At 42.9% G+C, this 23,668-nt stretch overlaps 1 protein-coding gene across 1 annotated transcript; it reads left to right on the top strand.

Annotated features, from left to right (window-relative positions):
* The first annotated feature begins 13,856 nt into the window (after positions 1–13,856).
* On the top strand, positions 13,857–23,295 carry LOC111755151 (uncharacterized). Its single transcript, XM_063242660.1, is given in 6 exon segments — positions 13,857–13,944; positions 19,607–20,122; positions 20,155–20,487; positions 20,490–21,613; positions 21,616–22,352; positions 22,452–23,295. Coding segments are annotated over 6 exon segments (3,642 nt in total).
* The last annotated feature ends 373 nt before the right edge of the window (positions 23,296–23,668 follow it).

Here is a 23,668-nt window from a genome sequence, read left to right as displayed (position 1 = left end):
AAAATTGAAAATTTCAGCTTCATGACACTGGGGCTTAATTAGAGATAATCAAATTAGATCTCAAGTACGGAACACAAAAATTATGGGTTGACAGGGATGTGGAATACTGATTGTTTGTTGCCAGAGCTGGTGTTGATCACCTCAATGAAGCAATCAGAACCCAACTTTACTTCATATTTACTCTAAGAACTACCTGACTTTCAGTGAAGACGCTCTCTGTTGTATGTCCTGCTATTTGCTGCCTGCATCCTGTCAGTCACTTCCAAATCTTTTCCACACTCCTCTGATCCATCCTTAGCAGAAAACCCTTCATGCCTAACTATCAATATCACTGCAAAATTTCTATTTAGGGCTTCTCATTTACACCACTTAGATAACTCCATTGTAGAGAATTTTCATATTTAAACTGTCTATTAACAACCAAGCTACTAAATCAGCTCTTAGTTCAGAGGTGACACCGCTATTCCTTTCCATTTGGAAGGATATCACATGTATATGTCCATGCAAATGCGTAAATTTTGGCATTTTTCGATGAGAATTTAACAGGTAGCCCTTTCTGGAATTTGTCCTTCACAAATTTTTACCCTGTCCTTGATAACACTTTCATATTTGCTTCATTTTTCTCAGACTTCAAAACTCTATGGCTGTTCTCACAAACCTAGTGTGTGAGCAGGCGTGCCACCTAAATAATTAAGTATGATCAGAAATTATTTTGCACTGATCTGTATAATACACAGGAGTTCACCAGTTGTTTGGGAAACCTTTCTCTGCTGAGGCACAGTACTACATATCTCTGAATTCTCAGACCTTTGTCACTACCTGTCATGAGGATGGAAATAGGAGAACATACTATAAATTTAGGAGATCACTATAAATACAAAAAGCCCAAGTTTAAGTTGAACCATTGTGGCTATGAGGCCCTGCATTACATGCATTAATAATCTCTGGACATTCCAGATCTGCTCCTCTGTGGATAGAGAGCATAGACCTAGCTCATTACTGCTCTACAAACTACAAAAGCATCATAGTCAGGGTCTTCCCAAGCTCCACCCAATGACTAAGATGGTGGACTTACCAGGCTAGCAGTGAATTTCAAAGATGATACTTGAGTCCGCTGCTGTCATAGTGAAGCTAGGGTTCTAGGGACCTCAAATTATACTTGCCAACAGCAAGAGGCAATAGGGATAGTGAATGACCCATGGCCAAAGCTGGAAGACCTCAGGAGCTGAAGCTAACAAAATACCTGAGGCTCCAGACACCGGAACTACTCCTAAACACTTGTAACTGCTTTCACACAATCCACGCTATTTCTGGGTGCCTATCCACAACTTCACCATTCCATGGCTCCAGGATCTCTCAGGTTCTTTGCCAAGCAGACCACAGGACATCAATTGTACTAAATGAGATCCAGCAAGCATTTTGCTACCATTGTTGTACTCAGAACAGGTAAATCATGCTGAGACACCAGAACAGACAGAAGTCACAGCCAACAGTGGCCCACCGGATTGGACAGTTCATATAGCCTGCCCCTTCATCACTGATTGACTCCTGCTCTACTGCCCTCTTTCTGAGTCAAGAATAAACAGAGAAAGGAGCCCCTCCCTGCAAGAGAGGATCCAAAGTGATAGACTGTAGTGCAGAGACTTCTGGAGCTGCCGTTCTTCTACAGTGGTGATCTCAGCTCGACAGAGGAGTGATTGTACTGAAGAGCTTTCCTCAGGCTTTTAATTTTCAAATCCATTTGATTTCAAGGAAAAAAGAACACATCAACTAAAATTAAATTCCAAAACATGTCAATCAAGGGGCAACATTGGTATATACATTGTACACTGTCATCCCCAGAACATTCACCCAGAGCACAAGACATCTGTAATCAATTTTCTAAACAGTGCTGTTACAGGGTCCTGAGTTATTTAAATCCCATTGGCATGAGACACGTGTAGGTCCCCCAAGGAGCCCATGCAGGAGACCAGATACCTTGCAACTATGGGGAAGACTGACACCTCATGCTATGGGCCAAGGCTCAAGACAAATGATAAGCAAATTCATCCATATCCTAAGGATTGATATTCTAAATAGTTCCCTAGCACTCTGAGGAAGTCAGGAGTCACCATTTAAAGAAATGTATCCTTATCCTAAAGACTGACATTATAAATAGTTCCTATCATCCTGAGAAACTCAGGAGTCACCCTCCCAAACCCCTAAGGGAAGAGACACAGCTGCCTAAGAATGGCTGCTTTCTATGTGACTCCCTTCCCCCTTTGCTCCCAATTAAATCAACTTTACCCGAACTTATAATCAAATTGGCTACCATAACTCTGTCCCATCTTATGCCCATCTGCATTGTGAGTTCCTAGTTTTCCCCACCTTAAACTCACTTCACCACATGATTTTACTCTATAAAGGTCCCTAGAATGGACAGTGTTTGGCAACCTGCTCAGGATACCTTCTCTCTCTCAGGCAGCTTTTTTTCTCTGAATAAGTATATTCTTCTCTTAATCTCTGTTGTTCCTAAAATTCATTCTTTGACTTTACAGGACAAAAACCTAATATCAGACATAGTAGACCGTGGGATTCATTCCAGTATATCAATATCAGTACAAACTTTTCTTTTCTTGAAGCCAGAGAAATCAGTAGTAGTTTGTATCACACATTGATCTCACCATGCCATGGATACTTGCATTGAAGGCTTTAACCCTGCTTTTAAGTGCTGCTTCTTTTTCTGAAACTGAAGTGATCTGTAATTTTGGTTATGGTATGGACCATGCATTAAGGAATTGACTCAAAATATTTCTTATGAATGGTTTACCAACAGCCATGGAGGAAGACAGATAGCAAAAATTCTTGTTTTGATTTCTTCATTCAAACTGAAGGATGTACTTGAAAGAGCTTTGCCCTTCAAACAATTACAGGACATCATGGTTGTAGTTCAAGGTGGAAGAATGAGAAATCAGGGATGCTTACTCATATGGCCACTTCTTCTTTTCTCCTTGAATACAACTTCCTCTTTCTTTCCCAGGGGCCTAAAGAAAATTCCCATCAGCTCCTAGCATGACATCAATGTCCCCTCCAAGCACCACATCCAGTCAAAAGTCACATATACCCTATAACCCCATTGTCATTCGGGGGGGGGGGAGCCAAACCCTTGGTGGCTGTGAGCTCCTCTCCACATTCTATAAATAAAGGCCACTTTTACATTTCTTATATTTTGCTTCTCTATCGTGCTAATTTACCTCCTTGGTAGTCTCAGTAATCTAACCCACTTTAAGCCTATCTCATCACATGATTTTATTCTATAAGGTCTCTAGAAAAGGCAGAGTCTTTTGGTACAGGCTCAGAATCCCTCCTGTTTTTCTCAGATAGTAGCTTTCTGATAGGATTTTTGGTGTAGTAAAGAAGAGAATACAAAGACAAAATGGCCTTTGTTCTAAGAATATGGGGAGAACCCTATGACCACTGGGGTTCTTGCTTTTTCTTCTGGAAATATGTGGGCAGCATACATATAGTTTTTGACTTGGGTGGTGCTTAATTAAAGGTGGCATTGCTGATAGGCAAGTAACTGATTGAGATTCTTTTCTGGCCACAGGTAGGTTGAATAGGGGAGAGGAAAGTGACTTCAAGGTAAAAGTCCCCTGGTTCCACCTCCCAATTCCAAAATATCCTATTTAGAGCAAAATACTTTCACTTTCTATCTCTCAATAAATATATTCTGCTCTTCAACTCTGTTGTTCCTAAAATTCATTCTTGCACTTTAGAGAACACAAACTCATACCAGACATAGAATGTCAAGAATTTCATTCCACTGTATCATGGTATGGTTGCCTGTATTTCTAACTAACTCAACTGCCTGTAACTTTAAGAATTGTTTATCAATTTGACTTGGGGTAATTGTAGCAAAAAAATGTTCTTCTTAATGGATATAGGGAAATATATCACTAAATTGAAAAAAATGATTATCACAGTTTTTCTAGCTAGCATCAGCCAACATTTTGAACTTTCAAGTATGTGGGAAAACAAAAAATAAAAACAACTCAGAAAATAGCAATCCTGTAGGGGACAGTACATCATTTACTGTAATTGCCATGTTATGTGCAGGTATTTCATAGACCACAAAGGAAATATTAAGCCTATTAATTATCAAGTATCAGTTTCAAAATGTGCTCATAGCACTGCATCACTGACAAATGCGAGTTTTTTTTTTTTTATATGAGGGATTGAACTCATGACCTTGTGCTCTCCAGGCAGCTTCTTGTATCACTGACCTCAATCCCCAGAACCAACAACTTTAGATACAAAATATGACTATTAACAATGTTTAATTTGCCGTTAACATATTTAGTTATAAATTATGTAAATCTACATTTTCACAAATGAAATTATTTTCTTTCCTTGCAGTTTAAATTACTTTTGTTTATAGGTACCAGGGATCAAAGTTACAACCTAGCACTTTCCAGGCAGACGTTTCTGCTTGCTGACCTTAAAGCCCTGGCCTGTATTAATGAATATTTTAAATGTATAAACATCACTTTATCCATTCAAATACTATTGTGATTTTAGCAAAGGATGTCAATGTAGACCGAAATTGATATACAATCATAGAGGAACTGGAACCTTCAAGAGTCAATGCAAAAAACTAAATACAACAATCACTGCTACAGGCACAGCTGATGAAAGCCAGAATTGAAGATGAAGATTTCAGTGACCATGTCTACATGCTCCTGAAGAGAAAAACAACAGCTTGAAATGTACTACAGTTACCACCACCTCCTCCAGGAAGTCCTGATAGGCATCAATTACCATAATCAATGACCAAAACAGCTGGACTATTGTTCCCACAAAATGCCTTGGCTCTTCCCACATACCTTTTCTGGCTGACTTGTTCCCCTGATGAATAATATTAGTTAAGCAGCTATAAGTTTATAGGTTGAATGTAGTCTGAGACACACACTGTACCCACATTGTGGCTTTCCTGCATAAATGACCCCTGACAATAGGTCTGTGGCAAAACACTGAAGACCACTCCTGAAAATTCAAGGCTAGTCTTCTCTCTTTTTTTCTAAGAAAATTTTTGAACCTCTTTTGGTTTGTGACTTCCTTTCTCAATGTTGTGAGCCATTAAACTTGGTGCCTTTGATATCAAACAGGGCAGGATTATATTTTTCTTATTTCAATTTAAATATGAAATTCTGTTAAAGGCCATGTTCCAAAGCCTGGATTTCAAGCTGCTTGTTTGCCATGAATTTAACATTTCCATGAGCTTTTAAAAGTCCTCATTCTAGTGAACTGCAAATGTATTGGAGGAAGGAGGTCATTGTTGTGCTATAGCACAGTAGGTGCCATTCCTAAATCTGTTTTTGTCACAGCCTCCTGGATGCCACTACATAGCCTTCCTTCTTCTGCAGCATCATTCAATAAATCCCATTTTGCATAAGTCAACTTTCACTCAGCTCTATAATTGTTTTTTTAATAGTCTTTCTGTCACCTTGGTTGTTTATGTTTTTCATTTTAGTTTTTTGATTTAAAGACATAGTCTCACTTAGGAGTTCTGGCCAGCCTACTCACTATGTAGGTTAGCCTGTCTTTGAATACATGGCCATTCTCCTGTTTCAGTCTCTTCATCACTAGGGAAAAGAGGTGGGCATTATAATACATGGCAGTTGTCTTTTTTCTCCTCTCCTTTTCACTATTATACTTTCATTTCAGTGGCCATGTCATTTAATCCTGTTGTTTGCTTGTGTCAGTAAAGGTTTCTGCAGCTTGAGTTGAGTTTGTGAACAAAATATAGGAAGACAAGCAAACCAATTGAGAAATGTAGAATTTCATTAGCTGGTCTCAGGACCACTTGTATAAAAAACCCCCATCCCCATTTCAGGATCTAAAGAAGAGGCTTTGAACTGGAAAGTTACAGATATTTTAAAAGATAGAATCACAAAAAGATCCTGTTGGAAATCATTTAGCTAGAATCTTATAATAATTTTTGGATGACAACTGTATTCTGCTTCTTTTGTTGAGCAGGTTAATTTTTTTCTTTGGGTACAGCTCATTTTGCTTTTCTCCTGGGTCTTCTACCCTGAGTGATTTTTCCATTTTTCTGGGTGAAATACAGGGCACTAGTTAAATGCAAAGCTCAAGATGGCATCTATTATGCCAATCTACAACACAGCTAAGTTACAAGCCTCAATATTTTCTAGGGTAAAACTACACATATCTATCATCCCAGCACTCAAGAGGCTGATGCAGGATGTCTCCTTTGAGCTTAGGGCAATTCTGCACTCCATAAAGTGTTCAAATCTAGCTGATGTACGTAGAGAAATCCTGTCTCAATAAAACAAACTAAACTAAACAAATAAAACCCACATAACAGCTGAATCGAGACTGATTTCTTAAAATCTTAATTCCAAATCTTGGGGATTAATTGCTTGTACATACACATATTTTGAGACAGCTAATTTGATGCTATACTGCAACTCACAGCTAATGTAACAGCCAAATAGGAGCACTGATTCTTACGCTGAGTCACTGCAAGCATCGCTGTGTGCTGGGCTTGGTGGCTCAAGACTGTAATCCCAGCACTCAGGAGGCTGAGTTGGGAGGATCCTTGCAAGTTTGAGACCAGCCTGGGCTGAAAAGTGAGCTCAACCCCAGCCTGAACTGCGTAGTGAGACCCCGTCTCAAAAAAGACAAAAAAAAAAAAAGAGTCGCTGTGCATTGTCTCTAATGCAGAGCTCATAGTGAGAGCCTGCAGGACCAGCATCAATAAAAGACAGAGGCAGACAAATATCTCATCAATCACTTTGATGTAAGACCAATGATATGTCTTCAAATCTCAATTAGGCCACTAAGTCCTTTGTTCTTAATATACTTAAGCAGCATTTTGATATTTGAATTTGATTTCACAGAACAAAGCATAAATAACATCAAATATGGTACATAAATAATAACTCAAATGTTCATGGAAAAGTGCTGTAGGTAAAAAATGTATAAACAATGAAACCAGGTGCAAGCTTCAAATTATACCTCAGTGTCAACAAGTGATCACTTTTCATTCAGATATAAAAAATATTTCTTGGGAGGTGATGCAGGAGAACTGCCTTGAGTTTGGGGCTAGCATAAGTTACAGAGCTGTCTGAAATAGAGAAACCCTCACTGAGGCACCCCACAGACAATGTGAAACTTGAAAAGTGACTGCATAAGACACCTTTGGTTTGCTTTAAAAAGTTATAGCCATACAAATAAGAAAAATTCCACAATATTCAACATTTTCTGAGGAACAAGGTTGATATCATCCATAATATACAAAAAACACTTTCAGAGCGGGGTATTTAGCTAGCAGCATGAAAACCTAACTTGCAAGCTTGGGATCATGAGTTCCATCCTTGGTACAAAAAAAAATTCAAATTTCACATTCATGATACTGGGTCATAATGCAAGATAATCAAAACTAGATCTCAAGTGAATAACACAGAATTCATGGGTTGACAGAGATGTGGAATACTGATTGTTACCAGAGCTGGCGTTATTCACCTCAAGGAAGATATCATAATTCAACTTTAACTGCATGCTTATCCTAAGAGCTACCTGAATTTCAGTGAAGACCCTCTCTGTTGTATGACCTTCTATTTGCACACTGTGTCCTGCCAGTCACTTCCACATCCTTTCCAAGCTTGTCTGATTCACCCTAAGCAGAAAACCCTTCATGCCTTAACTAATGATATCCATGCACAATTTCAATTTAGGGCATCTCTTTACATGAATTAGTAAAGTCCATTACAGAGCATTTCCATATTTAAACAATGTATATGATAAACCAAGCTATTAAATCAGCTCTTAATTCAGAGATGACACCCATATTCCTTTCCATTCAGAAGGATATTACGTGTATATGTTCATGCAAATGATTACATTTAGGCATTTTTCAGTGAGAATTTAACAGGCAGCCCTTTCTGGAATTTGTCCTTAGCAAGAACGCTTTACCTTACCCTTGATGACACTTTTATATCTGCTTCATTTTTCTCAAAATTCAAACCTATATGGCTGTTCTCACAAACATGGTCTACGAGCACATGTGTCACATAAAATATGTTCAGAAATTATTTTCACTGTTATTTATCATACACAGGATTTCACTGGGTGTTTGGAAAGCCTTCCTCCATTGAAGCACATCACTACACATCTCTGAATTCTCATAATCTTTGCCAACACCTGTCATGTGGTTGGAAATGTGAGAACATATGATAAATTTAGGCAATCCCTATAAATACAAAAAAGTACAAATTTAAGGAGTGCCATTGTGGATATGAGGCCCAGCATTACATACATTTAGAAACTTTAGAACATCAAGATTGCTGATCCCTGGAAAGAGAGCAGAGACCAATCTCAGCACTGCTGATCCAGCTACAAAATGCATCAGAGTCAGGGGCTTCCCAAGCTCCTTCCTCTGCTCCCTATGGTGGAGGTGCCAGGACAGTAGAGAATTTCAAAGATGATACTCCAGTCTGTTGCTATCATAGTTAATTCAGGGTTCTGAGGACACAGAATTATCCTTGCTCCCAGCAGGAGAAAAAAGGGAAAGTGGAAGACCCAAGGTCAATGCTAGAAGACCTCAGGAGCTGAAGCTAACTAAATACCCGAATCTACAGTCACCAGAACAGCTTCTAACAACTTATAACTGGTTTCTCCCAATTCCATCCTATTTCTGGGCTCCCATCCAAAGCCTCACCATGCCGTGGCTAGAGGGTCTCCCAGGTTCTTTGATAATCAGGCCACAGGACATAGAATGAGTAAATGAGATCCAGCATGCATTCTGCTCCCAGTTTTGTGTTCCAAACAGGTAAACAATGTCTACATACCGGAAGAGACAGCCTGCCACAGCTCGCCTGATTGGACATTTCATATAGCCCGCCTCTTCATCACTGATTGACTGCTGCTCTGCTATCCTCCTTCTAAGTCAAAAATAAACAGGAAAAGGAACTCCTTCCTGCAAAGAGGATCCCAAATGATAGACAATAGTCAGAGACTTCTCCAGCTGGTTGTCTTCAACAGTGTAGATCTCAGCTACACAGAGAAATATGTGTACAAAAGTGTGTTACCTCAGGCTTTTCATTTCCAAATCCATTTCATTTCAAGGATAAAAAGAAAAAATACACTAAAACTAAATTTCAAAACATGTGAATCAGGGGGTAACACTGGTATATACATTGCACACTGTCATCCCAGATCATTCACCCAGAGCACAAGACATTTGTATTCAATTTTCTTAAAAATACTGTTATGTGGACCTGAATTAGTGAATTATGGTTAGCAATGAGACAGGGCTAGGTCCTCCGAGGAGCCCATCCAGAAACCCAGATACCTTGCAACTATGGAGAAGATGGACAACTCCTGCTATGGGCTAAGCCTCAAGACAGAAGATCAACTAATTCATCCATATCCTAAGAACTGATATTCTAAATAGTTCCCTAGCACTCTGAGGAAGTGAGGAGTCATCATTCAAAGAAATGTATCCTTATCCTAAAGACTGACATTCTAAATAGTTCATATCATCCTGATGAACTAAGGAATCACCCTCCCAAACCCCTAAGGGAAGATTCACTGCTGACTAAGAATGCCTGCATTCTATGTGACTCCCTTCCCTCTTTGTTTCCAATTTAATCAACTTTACCTGAACTATCTATCTTATTGGCTACCATAGCTCTGTCCCATCTTATGCCCATCTGCATTGTGAGTTCCCAGTTTTCCCCACCTTCAACCCATCTCACCACATGATTTTACTCTATAGAAGTCCTTGGAAAAGACAGTCTTTGCCAACCCAGTCAGGACACATTTGCTCTCTCTCACACAAACTTTCTTTCTCCCAATAATTATATTATCTTGACTTCTGTTTTTTTCTAAAATTCATTTTTTGACCTCAGAGAACACAAGCTCATACCAGACATAGTAGACCTGGAGTGTCATTGCCCTATAGCAATAACAGTGTAAATTTTTCTCTTTCTTGAAGTCAGAGAAATCAGTAGATGATTGTATTCTTAAATGTTGATCTCACCTCTTAAGGGACATTTGCATTGAAGGACATTATCCCTGCCTTTTAGTGCTGCTTCTGTTTTCTGAAAGTGAATTGATCTGTAGTTTTGTTTATGCTATCCACAATGCCTTAAGGAAATGACTGGAACTTTCCTTGTGAATTGTTTACCACTAACCATGGGAGAAGACACATAGCAAAAATTGTTTATTTTCATTTCTTAATTTAAACTGAAGGATGTACTTTAAAGAGTTTTGCCCTTGAATAAATTACAGGATATCATGTTGTAGTTCATCAGGGTGAAAGGTCAAATCAGGCTACTTTCTCTTGTTTTCCTGAATACAACGTCCTCATTCCTTTCCCAGGTGCCAAAAGAAAATTCAAATCAGCTCCTTACATGATATCAATGTCAGTGCCAGCACCACTAAATTTCGTATATAGCCTATAATCCCATAATCAGTCAGAAAAAAAGGCAAACCATTGGTGGCTGTAGGCTCCTCTCCACATGCTTTAAATAGAAAGGACACTGCTACTTTTTCTTATATTCTGTGAAATGGTTTTGGCCCAGACAGGACTCTGTAGCCAGGAAAGCCTCAGTCAGAAGCAGGAAGACCCTATCTCCCCCACCCCTAGGGATTTACCTGTGAGGCCATATTCCCTGCCCCTGCAAATTTACCTATGGCACCAAACCTAAGACCAATGGGCTACCTGTGCATCCCTAAAGTCCTCCTTAGGTTCCACCCCACACGGAGGCTACTTACATACCTCTACCCTATGTGTCTGCCAGAGACATCATTGGACTCCAGCAGTGGGGGGTGCCGATCATCTTTCTCCATGTTCTCAGAATAAAGGCCTCTTTTTGTTTTATACTTCTCATCTTTTGGAAATATTTTTCATCTTTTGGAAATAATACAATCATTCTGCTTCTCTATTGGGCCATAAAATCCTAACAGTACTGATTTTTGTCTATGTATGAAGGTAATTTACCTCCTCAGTAATTCACATGCTCTATTCCACAAGTATCCATTGGAAATAAATGCAGTGGGCTTTTTCTTCACTCTATCAGTGTCAATGCAGTGGCTTTACTCCTAAAATAAAAATAAATCTTCATATAAGTTTCAAAACAGAATTACGCATCAAAATATAGCCAAGGTCCTAGAGGCCTGTGGACCGGTTTCAATAATATAATAGAAGCCTTCTAGAAACTGAAAAAATACACAGATTATCTAACTAAAAATTGTTCAAGCAGCCAGTGATGTAGAAATTTTTGTGAACAATTATAGGTGAACCTTCTCTTTTATAAGATATAACCTAGTGTCATGGCAAAGTCTAGGTCTTACTAAATAATACAATCAAAGCAATTATTTTACACTAATAATGACTGTTTTATAAAATTTACGATATTGCCAGTACTATAATCACTGTGAGTTGTATTAATCACTTGAAACTGCAGAAAAAGGAACAAATTTCAGACATTATAAAAGTATGGTCATGTTAATTTGGCTCATGTTAATGGTATAGGGGAATGAAACGCCCTTACCTACTATATATCCAGAAAGAGTTTGTGTTCTCTAAAATTGAAGAATGAATTTTAGGAATGATGTAGTTTAAGAGTGGAATATATTTATTGGGAGAAGGAAAGCTTCTGTCTGAGAGACAGGAAGGGTCTCAATGGGTTGCCAAAGACTTTGTCTCTTTGAGGAACTTGTATAGAGTGAAATCATGAGGTTAGATGGGTCCAGAGGAGGGGAAAATGGGAATCTGAAAGTTAAGCATAATGCGGAGTAGAAATATGGTCAACCAATAAGGTTAATTGCTCAGGTAAAATTGATTAAATTGGGATCAAATGGGAGAGCAAGTCATAGTAAGTGGGCAGGTTTAAGAGCAGACACTCTTCTTGTAGAGGATTGGGAAGGAGACTCTTGTGCTCCTCAGGGTGATCAGAGAACTTTTGGACTGTGGATCCTTAGCACTTGGTTGTATTTAATTTACCTTTTGTTTTGAGATTTGGCCCACAGCAGGAGGTGATTGTCTCTTTCAGTCCTGCAAGCAATCTGAACTTATTTTCTGGCTCCTTTGAGGGCCAAGCCCTGTTGTTATAGGCAGCTGAGTTAGTTAGAAATATATAGCCACGGAGACAGGATCATGTCCTAGAAGTGGGACAGGCCTCAAGAGAAAATACCAAGCAAATGTGTCCATATCCTAAGAATTGATTTTCTAAATAGTTCCCTGTCACCCTGCTGAAGTCAGTAGTCACCCTCCCAGTCCCATAGAGGAGAGTTACTGCTCTGTCAAATGCCTGCTTTCTATGACCTCGCTTCCCCATTTTTCTGAAGTGTAAATGATTTTACCTGAACTATTAATTATATTGGCTAAAGATATCTCTGTCCAAAGTTTTGCCCATCTGCCTTGTGAGTTCCCAAGTTTCCCCACCTTAAACCCATCTCACCCCATGATTTTATCCTATAAAGACCCTAGAAGATACAGAGTCCTTGACAACCCACTTATGACCACTCCTGTTCTCTCAGACAGAAGCTTTCTGAGAGTGTTTTCACTGTGGTAAAAGAGAGAATATAAATTAAAATTGGCCTTTATTCTAAGAAGGTGGAGAGTACAGCATAACCACTAGACATCTGCCTTTTTCTGCTGGATAGGTGGTGAGGGGGATTATATCTACTTTCTGACTGGGGTGATGCATAAAATTGGCATTGCTGATGTGCCAGTAGCTGATTGGGACTCTTTTCATGCCACAGGTAAGTTGCCTAAGGGAGGGGTATGTGAGCTCAGGGTAAATGTGCCCTGGCCTGCTTCCCACTGCTGTAATATCCTATCTAGAGCAAAAAGCTTTCACTTTTTTCTCTCAATAGTTATATTCTGCTCTTCACCTCCATTGTTCCTAAAATTCATTCTTCTATTTTATAGAATACAAACTCCTACCAGACACAGTAGGTCAGGAGTTTCATTCCATTATATCACTATCTGACTGCCTATATTTCTAAGTATCACAGATCCCTGTAACATTAAGAATTATTTATCTATTTCACTTAGCATAATTGTAGCAAATAAAATGTACTTAATGGATGCAGTGAAATATCCCATAAAACTGAAAAAAATATTATCACAGTTTCTCTATCTATCATCACCAATCATTTTCATCTTTCAACTATGTGGGGAAAAAATAAAAGCAGCTCTTAGCAAATAGCAATGATATAGTGCACAGTTTATTACTCACTGTATTTACCATGTTATTTGTAGATACTTCATAGATGACAAAAGAAACATTGAGCTTTTTAATGAAAAACTATCAATTTCAATAGTTGTGCTTATAGCACTACACGGTTGACAACTGTACACTGGAGATTCATTACATGGGCTTCCATGGTACCCAGAGCAGGAATCTCTGGGGGAAACCAAGGACCCAGTTCCACACAGACATCATGGAGGGAGCCGATTGTTGCCTTTAATCATCAGTGTAGCAGGCACTGACCATGATGCAATGACCAGTGCAGAAAGAACCACTTCTCTCTTGTGACTTCATTTTATTCAGACCACACAGTCACCCTGGAGAGCACACCAGGTACTACCCACATTATGGTGAATGTGCCTAAGTTCCTGGACTCTGTACATGTGGACACATAATAGGGACGGGGAGTCCCCAGAAGGCACACAGAATGGGGTGATTCATCAGTGTATGAACTGAAGGTGGAGGAAAGGCAAGCAGGATGCACTCCCACTGTCCACTCACTTCTCAGATAGTTATAGAGCAGCACCCTGTTGAGCACCCATGATTAGAGTAACACTGCAGACTCCACTCTCTTTCTCACAGAGGCAACGTTCCATGAGGGCTAAACAGGGAGATGTATTTCAGGCTTCCCTGAGTAATGGAGGGCAGGTGGTCACAGCACTATCCAGCGACTTGTCAGCAGGTGAGGGCTGCCTGGACCAGCCTTAAAGAAGGCAAGGAAAAGGCTGGGGCTGAGCTTTCTGCAGTTGGAGCAGGAGTCTGGTGTCCAACTTCACAGGATGTCCCAGGTGGGCAGTTTGGAGGGAGGCCAGGCCTGCACTGCTGCTTACTCCTGTCCTCCCAGGAACAGATCTTCGCATTTTGGCTACCAGCAGGTGCTGCTGAGAGAGCTAGGACATCCCGCTCAACCTACCTGGCTGTGTCAGACCAACCTGAGTTCACTGAAGCTGAGAACTACAGTACTCTAGGTCTATGGGTCTCTGGGAGGGCACAGGGCACTTTAGACAGAGAAAGACTCCCATATGTGGGGCCTCCTGCAACTCTGAAGCATGCAGAAGTGAGTGGGGTGAGGCAGAATGGGAAGTTTTGCTGGGGTGGATTTGTGCACACAGTTGTCTCTGACAGGCTCTGGGCTTTCTGGGGCCTGCAAGGAACAAGGATAGTTGGTGATCTTTTCTCTTTTTGCTGGTGCAGGGCTGCCACCTGACTGAGCTCAAGTCCTCTTTGCAGGTCTTGTTCCAGCTCCTCCTCCAGTGACCTTATCAGCTCTAGGATCATTGTGAAAACTATGGTCATGTACCCTGTCATAATTAATTCTAGAGCTGGGGCTGCTTCTGGCTTCACAGTAGATATTCTGAATTCCAACTCCAACATTAAATTCTAAGATAATGTTAATTAAAACTTACGATTTCCCTAGTTTCAACATGTTCAGTTCAGTAGTACCTAAGTACATCAGCTTTGTAGAATCTTCACATCTGTCAAGTTTCAGCTTTCTGATCAGTATTGGACCCATCCATACCCCTGCACTCTCCTGCTAGTCCCCACCCACCTTTGACCTTTCTCTTCCTGTGAATTGCTACTCTGGGTCTTTCATGTCAGTGCATCAGATTCTGTTTGGCCAAACATTACTGGAGAAGACTAGCTGCTATTGCCCCTTGTTAGAAGAGAAAACCCCAGATAGACAAAGTCTACAGGGAAAATGTAGAGAGCATTGTCGATCTACTCATCCTTCTATGTCAGAAAAGCTTGTCCATGATTTCAGTAATAAAGGAAGATAGGAGGGGCTGATTCTTCATGTTTTAAAAACAGAAACAATAATAATGTAGAAACCACAACAGAAAATCTTTGCTTACAAGTAGTATTGAGATAGATGATTTGTATTACAGGTATAAAAGAGGTCTCATGTGTCCACTTTGTGAGACATATGATAAATTCATGTAATTCAAAAGAGAATCACCACCCATGATCCACAAATGCAGAGAACACTCAGCTTCTTAATGCTGATTTACGCAGGAACACATCTCTTAGGTATTCTATGCGCCCACCTTATGGCAGGTTACAAAGCAGGTGCTGAACAGCACTGTGGAGATCAAGGTGGGAGAGCAGAGCACTGTCCCACAGCTCCCAACAGAATTCTAAACAGGGGTCCCTGGATCTGGCAAAGCTAAGAATAGAGGATTATCCCACACAGAGAGCTGGATTACTTCAAGATTTATTTGCAAGACTGTAGTGGTTGATTGATTGTGTCATTTTGAGACATTTAGGAGCTTAACTGAATGAGTTTAACAGCTCTACACCCAAGAATGGAAAAGACCCACCCTAGGGTGGCTCATCACCTAGAGGTATAAAAGGGAAGGAGGAAGGACAAATGCATTCCATTCTTGGGAGAAGCTCCAGTCTTCACCTTTGTTTTGGAGGTTGTCTCCTGGCTTCTAGTGTAAACTCTTCAGCTTTCCATCATAGACTTTTCAGCCTTTCATCTTAGAGCCTTTGGCCTTCTGTAACAGACCCATCACCCTGCTGGTGTGGACTTGCATGAGACACTGGGGTGAACTCCAGACTTTGGATTGAATCCTTCAGCCTCCAGTGTGTAGACACCCTCTGCAAGCTTCCTCATCTGACTGTGGCTTACCATCTTAAGACTGTTAGGGCCAACGCCACAGGGAAAGAGACCCCAAGGACTCAACTCTTGGTGAGGCAAAAAAGTTTATTTCCATGCGCATGGGGTCCCCCAGGCAAACGAGTGCAGAGGGCCCCGAGGGAATTTGTGCAGGGTTTTTAAGGGCACAAGTGGGAAGCAAGCAGGTTTACAGAAGCAGATCGCATTGGTTAATTTTGAACGGCGCAGGACTTGGCAGATGCTGATTCGAGGGGTCTGGGGCTGTGTAACCATGGAGACTGAGGGTCCTGGTCTGATCTCAGAGTGCCAGGTACAACTCGGTCTCCTTTGAATAGCACATTCCTTTACTTATCTTTATCTTTACAGAGCACAGATCACCTTGTGGTTAATGACTAGCAGATGTATTCCTTCCTGTCCTGCCCCGATATCTCAAGGAGGAATTAGAGAGTGGAACATTCCTTACTGCTCTGTTCTATAGCTCGGGGTGGGGGCTTACATTACAAACGGGGAGTCGATTCTCTCAAGACAATCTTGTTGTTTCATTTACTTTTGTATATCTTGTGTTATATTGGTTTTCTCTAGTAAAACCCTAACACAGATTTTGGTACCTAGTAGTGGGTTCATTTGCTATGACTATACCTGACCGTGTTATTTGCGAGACTTTGGAAATGGCTCATGGGCAGAGTTTGGAATGGTTCTGTTAGACTGGTGTCGCAAGGAAGACTCCAAGGGCCTCGCTCTCATGTAAAAACAATGGGGTTTTTATTATTCCGTGTACACGGGGTCCTCCAAACAGGTGGAAACGGAGAACACCTTACTCGAGCAGGGCTGTGCCTTTTAAGGCCTAAAACCACAAAGCAAGCAAGCATTGTTACAGAAGCCAATCATAGCGATTAGAGCAGAGCTGATGGTGAGCTGTCCTTAAGGGATTAGGTTTTTTAGTGGGGCAAGGGAGTGTCTCCCTAGAAGGGGTGGCATTTCTTAGGAATGGGCGTTTGTCTCATGACTGAGAGATCTGTCTTAGGTTAAGACTGTTTGTCTTAACTGTTTAAGAACACTGGTTCCTGTAGGGGTGGAGCTGTACATACTTTAGCACCACAACCGTTCTATTTGTAGAGGGCAATAATGGTTAGCATATCAATTAGGTAAGATTTTACAATTCTTTACAGAGAGCACTGATTAACATATCAATCTTTTACCCAGGGGAAAAGGAAGACACACATTTACAGTTACAGGTATTACTATGATATAAACGAAGCTATTTTTGTGAAGAATGTACAATCTAATACAATCTGATGCAATTAACACAATTTGTGATGGAGCTTCTGGATAGGGAAGACCCAGGATGTCAGGAGCTATTACCTCAGGCCTTTGTTTTATGGCCTTTAGGAAGTTAAAACTTAACCTAGTTGGATTTGAAGGGAGAAGGGGAAGGGAAGCAGCAGATGGAATGAGCTTTCTTGGTCTCTTCAGTTCAGACATGTCACCTGGATGCATAGAGCTGGAGCAGCTTAGACTGTTCTGTAGAGAAGATTCTGGTCAGAGCTCAGGAGACCAGAAGGCTGATAGTCTGATGGTAAAGACCTGGCTTGGGAGGTTTCTGCTGAGGATTGCACTGGTTGTAGGACTCCCCACGATGTGTGTTATGGTGTAGAGAAAGTTTGTCTGCATTTTGTTCATGCCCAGTGATTTAACCTGAGAATGAATCAAATCACAATGAACTGATTAATCTGCAAAAGGAAATTTCAAAGCAGTGGAATGTAATGCTGAGGTTGTGGCATGGCTATTGTTGGGGGCTTTAGACTGCTTTATGTTGCAAATCAAGAGCAAAGAGCTCAGCAGGATAATTTACAACTCTGTGAAGTTAGCCAGAAGGAAAATTCCAGGAAAGCTGTGGATTGTAAAGACAGGGTTGAGACTTTGATTGCTGAGGAGAAACAGAGAGACAAGAAAGATGGTCATGGGAAGCACCGGGTCCCCACACTTTGCAGCTTCAAAACCACAAAAGCGAAAGAATTTGCTCAGAGGAGAAAGTTGCAGAGAATTATGCTCCAAAATGGCAATGGAGGCCATGTGACATTCCAGAATGGTGGCAACATAGAGAAGCTTTTCTTCACAGTCAGATTCACAGAGTCCAGTGATTCAGGCAATTAACCCCTACAGCCAAGAGAGAAAAAAAGCCTGGCTACTGCTCCAGTTGACAGCAAACTTTGGGGGCATCCACAAGGTGTTGATTTTAGGTGCAAGGCAAATGCACAAATTCTGAGGGTAAACAGCTTGCACCATTTGCAAAGTGCCTGGGAGGCCAAGCAATATGTCCCTGAGAGGGCAGTACATAAAGATGTAAGGGTAAAATCAAATGTGCAGTGGAGACCCCAGAAGTTTGGAAAATCCAGGAACATGGATCATCCAAGAAAAGCTGCAAAAACTGAGCAGAGAACATTTAAGAGCAAAGCTGCAGGAACTGATATCCCTGAAAGTGACATGGGAGTGAAACCATCCAAGCCTTTTGGAGCTTCCAACCAGATTGCTTCAAATGCTGAGCATGACTTAATGTTCGCCAAGCTGCATGTTGGACTTGCTTTGTTTCCAATGCTTTATATTCCCCTTCTTGTAACTTTTGGAATGGTAATGTTTATCTTGTGCCTTTGTATTTCAGAAATGTTTAACCTTGTTTCATTTGTACAGGGTGTTACAGTTAACAGTTTGTCATAGATCTTGGAGGAGAATTGGGACCTGGAATTTTCATCAATTCTGCAACATCAATGCTGAGACTTTGCCAACTCTTGGAGATGAAATAAATTTTTTTTTTGTATAAAGGGTATACATAGTCCTGGGGTCCAGGGGTGGAATGTCATGGTTTATGTCTGTCGCCCCCAGGCCTCATGCTGAAAGAGTTAACTTTACAGCTGCAACCCCCGAGCTATCTGTACAAAACAGGAAGGGACTTTCTGCGGGTCCACAGAATGTTCTGTCTCAGTGGGTTAGGCAAGATAAGACTACTGTTCCGGGAACACAGTGACCGGGCTATGACCCCCAGGCACCAAAGTTACCCAACCCTGAGGCCCTCCAATCAGCTCCTGCCAAGCCCTGCGCCGTTCAAAACTAACCAATGTGATCTGCTTCTGTAACCTCGCCTGCTTTGCGGTTTATGCCTTTAAAAACCCTGTGTAACTTCCCTTCGGGGTCCTCCGCACTAGTTTGCTGGACGGACCCCATGTGCATGGAAATAAAGCTTTTTTCCCCTTAGAGACGTGGGTCCTTGGGGTCTTCTTCCCTGCGACACCGGCCTTACATTTGGAGGCCCCAGCGAGATTGTACGTCTCACGGGAGACGATCTCAACGGCTCAGCGTCCCTCTTCGGTTGAGTAAGACCGGCCATATTTTTACTTTCATTTTGGATCGATCCGCTGTTTTCTTTTCGCCCCAGGCCGAACTCCGGCTCTACTCCAGGGGCAATCTCTGTTCCTTGGTGATCGGGGGATGCCCCACACAGTTTTCCGTGACTCACCATCTGCGATAGGATTTTTCTATCAGTCTGGGGAATTTCATTCCCAATCTGTGGTCCGTCCAGGCCAATCTGGAGGCACCTCTTAAGGTGACTCATTTGGTGTGAGACTAATGCGTGAGAGTGAGGTGGCCAGCCTGTTTGTCCTGTGTGTTGTGGCTGTTGTGATTGGTTATTTGTTGTGTCGTGCATATGCTAACCACTCTTTGTCTTCAGAACATCATGGGCAGACGACATCATCCCCATTGTCCCTCACCCTCGACCATTGGTTGGAGGTTCGAGAGAGAGCTCACAATCTCACCTTACAGGTTAAGAAAGGTAAATGGCAGACTTTCTGCTCGTCTGAGTGGCCCACATTCTCCGTGGGTTGGCCACTGGAGGGGACCTTCCACCTTCCCCTCATTTTAGCAGTTAAAGACATCATCTTCCACCCCGGACGAGAGGGCCACCCCGACCAGGTCGCCTACATCTTGGTATGGCAGGACCTCAGGGAGGAACCCCCACCATGGGTAAAACCCTTCCTTCCTCCGCCCGACTCTTCCATACCCAAACTCCTGGCTCTAAAAGGGCCCCCTGCCCTGGTCCTGCCTGACTCCCAACCTGACCTCCCTCTGCTCGATTGTGATCACCCTCCTCCTCGGCCTACTTTGCCTCCTCCTTATGCACTTCCACCACCCGTCTCCCCGCTGGAGTCAGAGGCCTCTCTTCCCTCAGCTCCAACTCTCTCTCTGTGCTCCTCACCTCCCTCTGTGGCCTGCTCTGAGACCAGTCCCCCTGAGCCTAAGGCCCAGCTCGGAACACCCGCAGTAGACAGCGGCCGGAGGACCCGGTCGTCACTCTCCCTCTCCGTCCCTATGGGCCCACTATAAGTGATGGGACAGCGGAGGGAGAAATGCTGGCCCTTCAGTACTGGCCATTCTCATCCTCAGATTTATACAACTGGAAAAATAATAACCCCTCTTTCTCTGACGACCCCTCTAAGTTAACAGGCCTAATGGACTCGCTCATGTTCTCACACCAACCCACATGGGATGACTGCCAACAACTATTGGGGATCCTGTTCACCACCGAGGAAAGAGATCGAATCCTTCTCGAGGCCCAAAAAATGTTCCAGGAGATGACGGCAGACCCACCCAGAGACCTGATCGAATTGACGATCTTTTCCCACTAAAGCGCCCCGACTGGGACCCCAACTCTCCTGACGGTAGGCAGCATCTTTCCATCTATCGCCAGACTCTAATGGTGGGTCTCCGGGTGGCCACTAGGCGCCCTACCAATTTGGCCAAGGTAAGAGAAATAACTCAAGGGCCCACAGAGACTCTCTCAGTTTTTCTAGAACGCTTGATAGAGGCTTACCAACGGTACACACCTTTTGACCCTGAAGATGAAGGCCGACAGGGCTCAATCGCCATGGCCTTCATAGGGCAATCAACTCCTGATATAAGACGTAAGCTCCAAAGGCTAGATGGTCTACAAGACCTAACTCTGAGGGATCTCGTTAAGGAAGCTGAGAAAGTCTACTATAAATGAGAGACAGAGGAAGAAAAGGAGTTAGCTAGAGACAAAAGACGAAACAAGGAATTGGCAAAGGTGTTGGCCACAGTTATTCAGGGTAAGCCTGAGACTGGAAAGGGAAAGCCCAATCGCCCCCCATTAGACCCTGACCAATGTGCATATTGCAAGGAGAAAGGACACCTAATTAAAGACTGTGAGAAGCTTAAAAGAAAGAGAGCCAAAGAAGAACGAGAAAGGCAGTCCTCACAGTGGCAGTGAGCCCCCATGCTCGCCTTAGATGAAGAGGAATAGGGACTTCAGGGCTCGGTTCCCCTCCCCGAGCTCCGGGTAACGTTTAAGGTGGAGGGGACTCCCGTGGAATTTGAGGTCGACACAGGAGCTGTTTACTCAGCCCTTCAGGCCCCCTTGGGAGCCCTTTCAACCAAGAAATCGCTAGTTCAAGGGGCTAATGGAAGCAAATACCGCTCATGGACCACCGAACGCACAGTCGACCTGGGAAAAGGAAAAGTAAAACATTCCTTACTGGTCATCCCAGAATGCCCTGCTCCCCTGTTAGGAAGGGACCTGTTAACTAAATTAGGGGCAAAGATTTCCTTTGAGCCCCAGGGACCTCAGGTGACATTCCGCAACCCGAAGGTTGAACAGCCCATAGTCACAATATTGACTCTGAAGTTGGAAGATGAATATAGGCTCTATAATGATCAGAGAGTCTTCAGCCTGTTCCTCCTGCTTGGTTAGCTAATTTCAAAGACTCCTGAGCTGAAACGGCTGGATTGGGACTAGCCAACCAACAGCCACCTGTGGTGATCACTCTAAAGGCCACTGCCTCCCCCGTCCGAGTTAGACAGTACCCCATTGGCAGAGAAGCCCACCAAGGAATCAAGGTACATATACAGAGACTTTTAGATCAGGGGGTATTAACCCCCTGTCGATCTGCATGGAATACACCACTACTCCCTGTTAAAAAGCCAGGAACCAATGATTATAGGCCAGTACAGGATTTGAGAGAGGTCAACAAAAGGGTGGAAGACATCCACCCCACTGTGCCAAACCCCTATAATCTCCTCAGTGGCTTAAACCCATCCAGAACCTGGTACACTGTCCTAGATTTGAAAGATGCCTTTTTCTGCTTACCCCTTCATAAGGACAGCCAATCTCTGCTTGCGTTTGAATGGACAGACCCAGACTCCAAAATAAATAGACAGTTGATGTGGACGCGCCTCCCCCAGGGATTCAAGAACAGCCCAACTATCTTTGATGAGGCTCTCCACAAAGATCTAGCTCCATTCCGGGCTCAACACCCGGACCTCACTCTACTTCAATATGTGGACCACTTGCTTCTGGTGGCAGATACAGAGAAGGACTGCAACAATGGGACCCAAGATCTCCTACATGAGTTGGCCGCTCTAGGATACAGGGCATTGGCAAAAAAGGCTCAAATCTGCAAGTGAGAGGTAATCTTCCTGGGCTACACCCTAAGGGAGGGAAAGAGATGGCTCACTGAGGCTAGAAAACAGACTGTGGTCCAGATCCCCGCCCCCAAAAGCCAAAAACAGCTTCGAGAATTTCTGGGTACGGCGGGGTTTTGTCAGCTGTGGATCCCAGGATTCGCATCCTTGGCAGCTCCCCTTTACCCATTGCTTAAGGGAGGATCACCCTTTGTCTGGGGGAAGGATCACCAACAGGCCTTCGATGCCATCAAGCGAGCCCTCCTATCTGCCCCGGCCCTAGCCCTACCTGATATAAATAAGCCCTTCACTGTCTTCATCGAAGAGAAAAAGGGAATAGCTAGAGGAGTGCTGACCCAGACCATTGGGCCATGGAAACGACCGGTGGCTTACCTCTCAAAGAGACTAGATACCGTGGCAAACGGATGGCCACCATGCTTAAAGGCCATTGCAGCAGCGGCCCTGCTCACTAAGGACGCTGACAAACTGACTTTGGGACAAAAATTAAATATTATTGCCCCACACACGCTAGAAAGCGTCATCCGCCAACCTCCCGATAGGTGGCTCTCAAATGCCCGGATCACACGTTACCAAAGCCTCTTACTCAACAAAGACAAAATAACCTTTGGGCCCCCGGTGACCCTCAATCCAGCAACCCTACTACCAGAAGAAACTCCAGAACCAATTCTTCATACCTACCAAGATATCCTGGCAGAGGAAACCGGGGTGCGATCAGACCTGTTGGATTACCCCTTGCCCGATGCTAAGGTGACCTACTTCACTGACGGGAGTAGCTTCTTGATTCAAGGTAAGCGATATGCTTTTGGGGCGGCTGTGACTGATCATTCCAATGTTATCTGGACAGCCAGACTAGAAGATGGGTCCTCGGCCCAGAAGGCCGAACTGATCGCTCTTACTAAGGCTCTAGAGCTCGCCACGTGAAAGTGGGCAAACATCTACATGGACAGCCGATATGCTTTTGCAACGGCCCACATCCATGGGGCCATATACCACCAGCGGGGACTCCTGACCTCTGCAGGCAAAGAGATAAAACACAAACAGGAGATTCTTCAACTGTTGGCTGCAGTCATGTTACCCCAGAAGGTGGCAATAACACACTGTAACAGCCATCAAAAAGGAACTGATCCCATTACAAAGGGAAACAACCTGGCCGACCAGGCAGCGAAATCTGCAGCTATGGGTAGCTCACAGATGTTGGTGACTGATATCAAAAATCCTCCTAAAGAGGAAGCTCAAATTAACCAAACCTCTGAGGTGTCAGACCTGACTGCTTACATTCAACAGGCCCACCAGC

Source organism: Cavia porcellus, unplaced genomic scaffold (assembly GCF_034190915.1).
Source record: "Cavia porcellus strain 051 isolate PalLab524CR breed Dunkin Hartley unplaced genomic scaffold, mCavPor4.1 scaffold_32, whole genome shotgun sequence".
NCBI lineage: Eukaryota > Metazoa > Chordata > Mammalia > Rodentia > Caviidae > Cavia > Cavia porcellus.
Note: the sequence above shows the minus strand (reverse complement) of the source record. Positions and strands in the feature narration are given on the sequence as shown.